General features: G+C 39.1%; 1 protein-coding gene across 4 annotated transcripts in view; it reads left to right on the forward strand.

The window, feature by feature from the left end:
• Window positions 1-9,460, forward strand: part of nrxn2a (neurexin 2a) — a 120,344-nt gene extending 110,884 nt beyond the window's left edge. For 3 of the 4 annotated variants that reach the window (XM_035625836.2, XM_035625837.2, XM_035625839.2), the window contains 5 exons: window positions 77-248; window positions 2,774-2,863; window positions 4,087-4,415; window positions 5,725-5,809; window positions 6,987-9,460. In XM_035625836.2, coding sequence (XP_035481729.1) covers window positions 77-248; window positions 2,774-2,863; window positions 4,087-4,415; window positions 5,725-5,809; window positions 6,987-7,789 — 1,479 coding nt within the window. In that variant the 3' untranslated portion in view covers window positions 7,790-9,460. The remainder of the gene's footprint in view (window positions 1-76; window positions 249-2,773; window positions 2,864-4,086; window positions 4,416-5,724; window positions 5,810-6,986) is intronic. The other variant, XM_047329601.1, reaches the window with a different exon arrangement.
• The last annotated feature ends 2,725 nt before the right edge of the window (window positions 9,461-12,185 follow it).

Raw genomic sequence — 12,185 nt, forward strand, 5'->3', positions numbered from 1 at the left:
TAAGATATATTTTCAATTTGCAACTTCTATCATTTGTTTAGTGCTTTGCGTTCATTCTTTGTTTTTTCGCCCACAGGATCAAGGAAAAATTGGTGTCATCTTCAATGTGGGGACAGATGACATCACCATCGATGAGCCCGCTGTCATAGTAAATGACGGCAAGTACCATGTTGTACGCTTCACACGCAGTGGTGGCAATGCCACTCTCCAGGTGGACAACCATCCAGTTATTGAGCGTTATCCACCAGGTAAGACTGATGGGACAATGATGTTTAGACAGGTGGCATGGAGCATTTGGATTAGCGAGAGAGGATTGCGTGTCTGCCCATCAGACATGAATCTTTCGAATGTGCGGTTGTGAAATGTACTGTTTCAACTAAACTGATCGGCTTTTCGCGTCTAACTGGACGTGCCGTGTTGCAAAATCAATATAATAATTTGTTATTAATGCATTTTCCTTCAAAGGATATGTTCCAATGAAAGAATTTCCACCAGCCACTATTGTTTTTGTTGTCAGTTTGGCAGACAAGTGTGAAACGCTGAGAAAAGTGTTTCAATTTACAATGAATCAAAGCAGCATTTTCCCCCCCTCATCTTTCCTCTATAATTGTCTTTACAAAAGAACAATTTATTCAGTTCAATAAGTTAACAATCCTAATATGATGTTTATTTATTTTCTTTACCAACATCTAGTCGAGGTCCAAGGGTGTTGACTAACCTGGATGAATATGTTGTTCTAAATTTAGCTGAAGAATCAACTGATAAACACTTAGACTGTTTAAAGATCACTTTTTTACATCAAGAGTTTGATGTATTGGTCTAAATTTATTCTGAATTCTATCAGTTAAAACAACAACAATAAAACATAACCTTATATTTAAGGTGTCATTATATATTTTAAAAACATTTACAATTAACCAATACATAAAAGAAAATGTTCATACCGTAGGTTTTGGAAAATTTGGTCATGCCATATTTAATGTTGACTAGATCCGCATAGGCACAAAGGCAAACAGAGAAAAATAGGTATGTGCAAGTAAGCAAGGATACATATCCTCCAGTCCATCAATTTATTGAGACACAGATTTTTTAAGTTTTAATGCTCAAAGAGCATGATAAAAACCAATCCCATGCACAATGCAATCACGAACGGCAGCGCATAGACCTGCTCTGAACCAATCGGCCAATTAACCTTATTCCGATAAAGGTGGAACCAGCCGCATGTCAGGATGAAGCCGAGTCCCCTCCCCGCCTCCAGCTGTTGCTCAAAGCATCACATGCATATGCCACAGTTGTACATAGATCCACAATGTGTAACAGTGACGGTGTGTAGACTCGGTTCCCCCCACGCAGTAATCGTTGGTGACAGAGACGACAATCAGAAGTACAAGAAGTCTTTTTTTTTTTTTTTACTTTAAACTGACATCAAATAACATGCCGATAGTAAACAATGTCCTTTAACATTTGTGTAAGGCGAGAGCACAGGGGCACTGCCTGCCTCTCCACCCTAAGCTCAATGAATATGCAGCTTCACTAATTTTTAAAACCTGATCTATATTGAAAGCTTATCGTAAAAGCGCAGTCTAGGTAAGCTTCAATATCGCTGCCTCGTACTGTGGCGCCTTCTCCATGTTGTGCTTTAATCCTAATCCTTTTTATCCATTCACACTATCCCATGTCGAACAACATGGTTGACTCCAAACTCCTGTTTACATTTATTATGTGAGTTCAACCTGTTCTTAACAATACTACACATTAAGTCATTTATAAATAGTGTCAACAAGAATTCACCATTCTTTAGGTCAAAACCTCTCGGAAACCTTGTGTCTGGTGGTTGATAGAAATGATTCGGCGCTAGACCAGTACTAGGCTGATTAAAGCGTGTTCATTTTGAACTGGGTTGCAATCCTCCACAAACTGAGACAATTCATGCTGTTGAAGTTTTCACCGGATGAATTACGAGTGTAAGTTATCAGTGTAAGTCGTGTTCCACTTGGGAGCAGCTTTTGTCCTATTAGCCCTGATTCCACAATGTAGTTTTGCATAAAAGATTTATTCATGCATCTTTCCAAAGAAACAAAAATTAGGTTTTGGTGTTAGCGCTAAATATTTATCCACTGCCGGACTTCTTGACAAAGTCTCAACATCTTGTAATCAGACGTAACATAACTTTTTTATAAGAATTCAACAAATACAGCTCCTACTAGTCTTTGATAATTTCATGCTATCGATATATCATGGGAGCTGTTTGTTTTTTTTAAAGCATATTCGCATCTAATGTTGTAAAAACTACATTGTGGAACAGCAGCGATACGGCTAATATGTTTTTGCTATAACTACCGAATTTTGATGACTGTCTAAATGCAACCATTGTTTTCCTCGTCATATTTTGTTGCAGTGTCTGACTTTTTAATGCTTTTTTAATGATTAGCTGAATTAACCTTTATTTTACATTTTACATAAAACTATTAAATACTTAACTGTAATTGGTTTTTACTGAAGATTATGCTTTGCTTTTCAAAAAAACTAGCTAAATGACACTAACTAGTGTAGCACATTATAAATAGCCTAAACATGACTTTAATTAGCATTAACTCTTGTTATTATTAATAATTAGATAACACTGCTTAAAGCACAAGTTTCTTTTAACTCGCAGCTGGGTTAAAATTGATAACTTGTTAAACCTGTTAGCCATTATAACTCTGTTTCTAACCATGTGATCTTTCAGCTTGCAGACTTTAACCTTTAATCTGTCTCTCCAAATTCTTTGAAGGACACTATGATAATGAACGACTGGCTATTGCTAGACAAAGAATCCCATACAGACTTGGTCGGGTAGTTGACGAGTGGCTACTCGATAAAGGTAAAAATTAATTGATTAACTAATTAATCCTTGAAATAACTACTAAATAACCTTGTCCCCATGAGAGGTGCAGTGCCAGAAGACAAGGGTGACAAGGATGAAGTTACCTCTATTTTATAATTGGCACTTCTGTTCACCATGGATTTTGATAACCACAATTATATTTTCAAGTGAAATTCAAAGCAAATGGCTAAAGCATACTTGCAATTTATTCTTTGTCATCCTTACACCTTGTGGAAAAGCTGCACCTTAACCAAGTTTTTAAACCAATTAACTAAAAGCACATAACCCTTCTTTAACCCTCTATCGTCCCTCTTAACCATTGTGTGTAATTAGATGCTGTGTGTAATTATCCTGCATAAAAATCCTTAAAATGCTGTGTAACGTTTACATCAACCCCAGGGAAACTAGCATGTTCCTCTTAAACTGAACATTTGAAACCCTAACACCTGGATGTCATCACACCAAGTCAACCAAATTTTGTACCCCTTTTCTTGTTTCCCCACAACCTGGCATTGTCTTACCCTGGTACCACAACAAGCACGTCAGACTCCAATGCTTAAGTTTTCTGCAGCGACAAAACAGCCCTGACAGGCTGTTTAAGTAGATCACTGTGTGCATCCATTAACTTTGCTAATAAGTATTCCTCCTGAAATGGGCCCATTACCGCAGACCTCGTCCTCTGATGTAACTCCACTTATCGGGGGAAGCTGCTGACAGTAGTGCTGTTGGATATCATTGCCCCTTTAAGGAGGTGGAACAATTGGACCAGGGGGAACCCAGATCAGAGCAGTTTTTTTAATGTACTAATGGTTGATGAAGTCAGTGGAGGGAGGGGTGTTCAGCTTTTATTGAGATTTATCTTTTCATCCCATCTCTGTAATAATAAGTTATAAGATGCAAATCTTGGCAGCATCTAGTTAAGATATAAAAACAATATCTCTGCCTTTTTTCCCCCAATGTCTGTTTGCTAACTCAGTGATAATTCAAAATGATAATATCTGTTCCATGAGATCATTTAAATAGGCATCTAAATAGACTCTTAACCTCCTTTGGTGATTTTAACCTGCATGTGTAAAGACTAAATAATAAAAATGAACATTGCCCTTTTAAACTGAATATCTAAATCAAATTATTAACTAAAGCCCACCTGGTTCAAATGATGATCATGTGAAAACTCTCCAATGTGACTCTGTTCCACGTTTTCTCTCTCTATGTCTCAGGGAGACAGTTGACCATCTTTAACAGCCAGGCAGCCATTAAAATTGGCGGCCACGACAAGGGTCGGCCCTTCCAGGGTCAGATTTCAGGGCTGTATTACAATGGTCTCCAGGTGCTCAAACTGGCAGCAGAAAATGATCCGAGCATACAGGTGGAGGGGAACCTGCGCCTGGTCGGGGACTCGTTCTCCGTTATGACCACCGACACCACCTCCGCCACCCCGCTGGCAGTGTCCGATATGTCGACCACAATCATGGAGACCACCACCACTATGGCTACCACCACCACCCGCAGGCAGCGGTCACCCAGCTTAAGGGAGAGCATCTCAAAGGTCAGAAATTAAAAGGGTCATTAGATATTTTTATATATATATATATTTATTTGTATAATAAATGTTATAAAATGTTCAAGTGTAACTTGCCAAAACAATATTCAGCCCTAGAAGTAGTGTGATTTTTCTGTTCAGGTGTAAAATAACACAACTGGTCCCTCCGTGCTTATTATATCTCTATGTCATTTTTCTTATGCTGCCCTTTGTTTGAGGTTTTGCCATTCATGATGTGTTAATATGCACAAGTTTAACATACCATATACATATACCACATACATCCTACTGTGTCATCCTATGAAAAAAAAAAAATATTGAATGTAAAATAACAAATTCCTTAACTGGCTACTGTTTATGATTTGTAAGGTAATTCAGAATTGAACAACTGAGTCAATGAAAGATGAACTGATGAACTGTAATGGGTGGGTGAACTGAACATGAACACTCTTCAGATGGACACTTAGAGTATTCTAGTTAGTTGATTGGTTCTTTCAATATGTATACATATATGTACATATGTGTGTGTGTCCATGTGATCTTATAAGTGGTTTGATCAAACGTGATTTTGAAAATAACCTATTCACTTTGTTAGGATTTTTTTCTATTAAAAAAAGGCTTTTTATTGAAGAACACATTTCTCCACATAGGAAAATCACAGTACTGCATCCGGACTGGTGAGCATTACCAACTACCCTTAAAATGACATGATTTTAATCCAAATGCAGCAGACCTGCCAAATTGGAGGGATTTCAGTAGTACTTGGAGTCCTGAAGTTTCAAAGAGAACCGCTGCCTTTCCTAATAAAAATACATAGTGCATTTTCATTACATTCCTTGTCCAGTTTCCCTAAAATTTCCATCTCTGTATTTTCAATTTCACCAAGTAATCCATTAGTGGACCATCTATTCCCTGCCCTGCTTAGGTATTCTGAGTCACTGTGCACCCTAAAATCCAATTTAGACATATTGAAGTCCTGATGCAGCATGTGAACATTTGTCTTTACAAATGTACATGTAAATAGATTAAATAAAAACATGTACAACACTTAGCCCACTGAGAATTTACTCTCAAACACTAGTGCTCTTATTGTGTTGAAGTCAGGCCACGGGGATAAAGAATAACTGCATATAGGCACATTTTAGATTTGTTGTCTCGCTCGTGTTGCCCCAAGCTAAAACACTAAAGTGATACAGTGCAGCAGCTTTTCCTCAAATGGGATTCAGAAAGTCAGCCGGCAAACATGCTCATAAAAAAGGGAGAAAAAAAACAGATTTGTTTTCAAAACAACACATTTTCTCTATTTTCCTTCCAGCCGCAGAACTCTGATGATATTTTGGTGGCATCAGCCGAGTGTCCAAGTGACGATGAGGACCTGGAGGAGTGTGAACCAGGAACAGGTGAGTCAGCCATGGCCAAGAAGCCGGGGGTACAACCCTTATGAGACTATATAGATAAAAAGGCTGTGACTCCAGACAGCTGCAGCTGTCTTACACAAATTTATTCAGGGGCTCTGTCGAACAAGTGTTATAAACCCAATTCAACCTGTATATGAGTTTCTGAGTCATATCTGGAACTCACAAAATTGGATTTGAGAAAATCTTTAATGAAGTGCGCTGCAGTCATTAAGAGTGGATGAGTGGACGGCACTGTGACAGGAAGCAGCTGTGGAACTAGAGGAGGACTCTGCCCTTATCATGGGTGCCTCAATTATTAATATGACCTTATCAGAATTGTTTGTTGTTGACGGGCCTTGCGAAGTGTGACTCAAATAATGATGAAAGAGACCCTCACGGACATAAATAACCAATCTCAGACTTAAAAATTTGTCCTCAACCAGAAGTCGTTCTCACCTCAGATTCAGACCAAAGCAAAATGTCAATGCATGGCGAGATAGCTCATATACAGTCCATATCTATGTGTAAGGAATCTACATCGAAGTGGTAATTAAGGATAGACAGGACACACTGGTTGCTTTCAGAAAGCCACAATATTCCATGTGTGATTCCTAAATTAAATAACCTGTCTGTGATTTCTTTTGTCACCCCTTAACCCCTGAGCACAGATGTGTGTACAGTAGCATGGTAATTTAATTTAACGTTCTTTTGTTTGTTATGTGCTCTGTCTGTTATATGCTCTTCATTCAGCTGCCGCCTTTCATGGGTCTCCTTGTATGTTTGTGTCTACATGTGAGCTCTTCTATGTTTTTGCTTTATCATAGTATAGTTTCATTAAATCAAGAATTTAAATCAACACACAAACACACATACTGAATTCACATCAAGAACCGCATATATCGTTCAAGAACAGCGCCATGGTGGTTTAAATCTGTTTTTCTCTGTCTTTGCCAAATGTTGATGTAAATAACTTTGTATTAAAGAAAGCAGCATATTATGTGCAATCATGAAAAAATTATTTCACTGATAAGCCAGCTAATATTAGATTAATTCCTCATTACTATTCTACATAATGAGCAGATTGTTACTCAACTTAAATGAGCACCGCTTGTGCAGCCAGATTTTTAGTTTTTATGCTGTTCTAATTTAGGATCCCCTACCTTTTCTGTTTCCTTTCTAGGAGGTGAATTAGTGTTGCCTATTATAACAGTGGATTCCCTTGAGCCCCCATCCATCGCCACCCGTTACCCCGTCATCCCTCCTCCCCCTACCCTCCTATCCCCTCTTGAAACCACCAAAGAGTCCCTGATACTCCCTCCTCATCCTTCCTGCCCCCCGGACCAGGAGGACTGCGGTGACCCTGTGGAGGTCTCGGCCTTCGGCTCTGGGGAGATGACGGAATCAGATGACGAGGACTTTTACAATAAAAACTCCCCCATGGTCACTGACAGGACAGTCCTTCCTCCACCTCCCGCCGCTGGTGACGGTGGAGTCCAGAAACCCCGCCCCCTACCTCCTTATGTTCCCACCACCAACCCTGACCAGCTCCACATCCCCGCAGGCAAAATGAACACCCGTGACCAGGTGCTTCTGCCCCCTGCTCCTCCATCCTCCCGAAACACACCAGGACTAACTTACCCCCCCAATTTTCCCCATGTGCCCACAGCCAACCCCACAGTCTCTGATGAAAAGAGCCAACCCGGTGCCGTGGAGGTGATCAGGGAGTCCAGCAGCACCACGGGGATGGTGGTTGGTATCGTGGCTGCTGCTGCTCTCTGCATTCTTATCCTCCTCTATGCCATGTACAAGTACCGCAACCGGGATGAGGGATCCTACCAGACGGACCAGAGCCACAATTTTGCCAACAATTCCACTGTGGAGGGCAACGGAGCAGTGGTCAAGGACAAAAGCACAGCAACGGCCTCTGTGGCCAAGGCAATCACAAAGGGCAAAAAGAACAAAGACAAAGAGTACTACGTCTGAGAACGCAGAGGGAGATTTGCCTGGACTGAGACAAGAGGATAAGAGAGAATGCATTTGTTTCGCTCCCTTTTTCGTCAGGTCAACCATCAGTGAAATTTCAAAGGCCACAAAAAAAACAAACAGCTGCAGCCTATTTGGGGATGAAATCTTCATCTCCTGCACAAGATCTGACTCATCCTCCGCGTCAAAACGTGTGCATTCACAGATTCTTTGTTAGTGTACTTTTTTTTTTTTTTTTTTTTTTCAACAAGCTGGAAGAAGCATATCCACTTTGGCTTTGTAAATAGCATGGATATGGTACAGTGAAGAAAGTGCTGAGAACAGACAGATTTGCCTAAATGTTTTCTTTGTACTTCTTTGTAATGCTCTATCTCAAAAAGTCTCAATGTCACCATTATGATATATGAGGTAGAAAAGGCCAATTATTAGAGAACCCCAGTAATTGTGACTACAGTCAAAAAGAAACCCTTTATTTGGATAAGACATCATCTCTGCAGCCTCCATCTTATGTTATGTGGTTTTAAAACTCCCCAGTCACCCTGCCTCTGTTCACAGGAGATGGTAATATGTTGCTGGTGCAGTATCATTAATGAAGCATGATGTTGATCTCTATGTGGAAAAATACAGCAAATTTAATGGATTTTAATAAATCACTCAACATACTCCTGCCAGTGAACCGTATCGTATGATGGATCAGATACACTTTTTGTGTGAGACCTCACAGTCAGTGTCATTTCAAGTAGGGATAATTGTGAACAAGTCAGTTTACACCAGTGAAGGTATTTCTCTGTAAACATTGCTTGTATGTACATATAGAGGCCTGCAAGATTGGGAAAGCATTGTGTGCGCACGGGGAATAAGAGGTATGAATAAGAAAAACATCTGATATCCTCGACTCCCCAACAGCTCTCACAACAACATCAAAACTGCTGCAGCCCGAACTTCATAGGAATTCCTGGGAACACAGAATCAAATATGAGGACGTTTTTCTCATCGCTTCTCGGAAAGGGAGAACCAACCCACCTCGACACTCTGGCTCTTTTCCTTCCTCAAAACTGTCATGGGAAAATTCAAAAGCACACATGAAATGTAAACATATCTTTGGGACATAGATATTCCTTGTAAAGCAGCCAAACATGTATTGTTTTTTTCAGTTACTAAAAAGACTATTCTATGAGATGACTAACTGAAGGTTTGTGAATTGTATTGATATTTCTCTGATATTTGATGTATCTTGTTACCACTCTTCTTAAAATGTGAAATTTTAGATCGCCTTTTACTTAAATCCAGAGAAAAAGCACACTTTCCTCTGATAGCTGCAAATATATCTTGTTTTTGCATTATTTACAGTTCGGATTATGCAGAGACAACACAAGGACAGAACAAACTGTTTTTATTTTGTTGCTTTGTGCATTTTTATATGTGCTGAATCTGTTACACAATGGATCTGATAATATAAAGCCATTTTCTCTGTTGAGTTATGTCTACATTTACTTATTCATGCTGTGATTTCCTGTTTTTTTTATGAAAGTGCCATTCAACGTGAGCTGCTCAGCACTCAGAAAATATACCATTCCTCTCTCATTGCTATTGTATAGTGTTCATGTGAAATGGATCTTAATATGTGTACAGAACGTGGAGATGAAAATACACTTGATTATATACTTTGTACACACCTGTGTTGTGTGTTGTTTTTTGTAGATTACACAGAGAAAATTAATTTCTTATCGCCTTTAATTATTAGATGCAGACATTTTTGACATATAGTCAAGTTCCTAAGGCAGACATGAATTTAAATTTCAGGCAACACTTATAAAATCGGTATAAATCAAGGTATGGTATTTCATAAAATTAAAAGACATACCGATTGCATTTATCTATTTACTGCTGAATTGAGTTTTGCTGGTTGTGAGGTTTTTTGGGATCAAAGAAACACCATGATGTAATTCTACACAGGTCACATTTTACCAACAAGATAAGTTAACGTGGTTCACTTGAAGAAACCGCATTTCATATAAATTTCAGGTTATAGTATATTTTTAAAATATGTCTTACACTTGAGTTTCATCATCATCTATTCTCACTCTCTCTCTCTCTTCTCCCTATCTCTGACTCTCTGGCTCTCTCTTTCTGGCATTGCATGGCTCTGGTGTGTTATTAATGCCTGGATGTCCATTATTTATTGATGAACTGTTTAAGTGTTTTTACTGCACTTTTACACTACAACTGATATCTAGTTCATGTCTTGATTAAAGTAGAACTTCTTGATGTCAGTAAAGCGGATTTGTACTCTAGAAGATCAAATGAAATGAAAAGCATCTGAGGGGGATACATGCCCTTCGGGCGTGTTGCATATAGGTTAACTTACCATGTGTGCACTATATATTCTATACTTATAGTTACCACTTTTGCAGAACACATTCAGGCAACTAGCGTACAACTATCAAAAGCAGGCAGATCTCGTCTTAACATCGGTGCTGCTCTGTAAGAGCATACTGTGTGTTTGTGTGTGTGTGTGTATTGTCCACTCCGATCCCCTCCACTAATCAGCTCTAAAAGTTAATCATCTGGAGATACCTTCCCAAAAAATATTCCCACCAAATTTGGTGGAAATCCATCCATGTCTTTTTGAATTTTTGTGTGCGCGCGCACACACACACACATAGCTATCCCGCCGAAAACTTAGTACACAATGCCTGGATTATGAACCTGTGTCATAGATGGAAGGTTGTGGGTACAAACCAGGCAGGGAGTGTCACTCACATTTCATTATGGGAAATGTAGATTGGTGTTTTGGTATTTAAAAGACTGAAAGCGATGATATCTCAGCCTCTTCCTCACTGATGTTCTTTTCCAGCTGTCTCCCAAATTTACTGAAGTGCAATGCAAAATGGATGGAGTGCTCCTTTCATATACAGATCAAGTCTGAATACTGTAACCTTATTGAATACAGAGGTATGTTAAAGAAATGACATACCATAGCAATTAAGTTGTTGAAAGTATTTTATAACTTCACAGGTGAATCCAATTTGTTGCCGAGTATACCCTTACATGGGTCACATATGTATTATTTACAGTAGAAATTTTGCCAAATGCAGAATGTCTAATTATGCATATAAGTACTGACATAATTCTACGTCTTCCAGACAGCTTTGTCTTCTGACTTGAAGATTATTTCTGATAAAAACTATTCCCAAAGAAAAAGAACAATAATCTATGCTTGTCAGCAGTAACAGGGTTTGTGTTGTTTCACTACCCCCTGCTGAGAACACATGGAATTGTAGGATGGAGGGAAAGGTTAAGGTTCCGCATCGTCGAACACCACAGTGTTTTGATATACAGGCTACAGTCCCCCTCACTAAAGCGGCCATCAATTTTTCTATGAAAGCAGATAGTATTTCAATCCAGCAAGCAATAATCCTGTGGGCTAAATCAGGTGTGGTGTCAGTGGAGATGACGTCTGATCTGTGCTGACATTGGGCATTGAGGAGGGTGGCTACAGGATACAATATGCCACTACTGAGCTTCGCTGAGATGGCATACATGTCTACACTAGAGAGAGAGAGAGAGAGAGAGAGAGAGAGAGAGAGAGAGAGAGAGAGAGAGAGAGAGAGATTAGTATTTCTGGAACATTCAGTAGGCAAACCACCAAAACCCAGAACTGTCAAGTCAATGCGGTAGGTTTACATACAGGTGTTTACCTCCGTTGGTGCTTTCTTCCATTGTCATCAATGTCTCTGTCATATCAGAGACATTTCAGAATGTCTATTTGGTATATATACACCGTAAGGTGAATAAGGTGGAGGTTGAAAAGAAATCTAAATACACAACCATTCAAAGGCAACAAAAAGAGATAAAAACTGTTATTCAAATTTGGAACACAATGGAATAATCAGAAAAAAAAGGTGATGATTTATTAAATTATACTTAAACTTTCGTTTTTTAGCTCGTGGTAGGTCAATTGTTTTTAAATTGAGGCTGGAAATGTACTGTATATACTATATTTTGTTTTTTTCCCTTTTTGGAAAGGAAAAAATATTGGTTATTGCTTAATGATACCTAAAAACTGGTCTGGTTCACATTACCGAATAAAACCTGCTAGTGCTGGACACCTGACATGTGTACAGCCATGTATTCATGAGCAGAATTCATCTATTTGTTTATGTTTCTATTTTATTCATCAGCTTTACAAACTCTGGTGTTATTAAAGGTTGCATTTTCAGTATGACACAAGAACCCCAAACATAGTCCAACTTGCTCTTCTTCAGCAAGAGGAACAAGTCCTGCCGTGGTCTCAACATGCCGGAGCCAATCTGAGATGACGTGAAGAGAAAGGAGAATCTGAGACGGCCTCAATCCACAGAAGTGTGGCCACTTCTCCATGATGCACCAATGA

The sequence above is a fragment of the Scophthalmus maximus genome, chromosome 2 (genome assembly GCF_022379125.1).
Source record: "Scophthalmus maximus strain ysfricsl-2021 chromosome 2, ASM2237912v1, whole genome shotgun sequence".
NCBI classification, from domain to species: Eukaryota; Metazoa; Chordata; class Actinopteri; order Pleuronectiformes; family Scophthalmidae; genus Scophthalmus; species Scophthalmus maximus.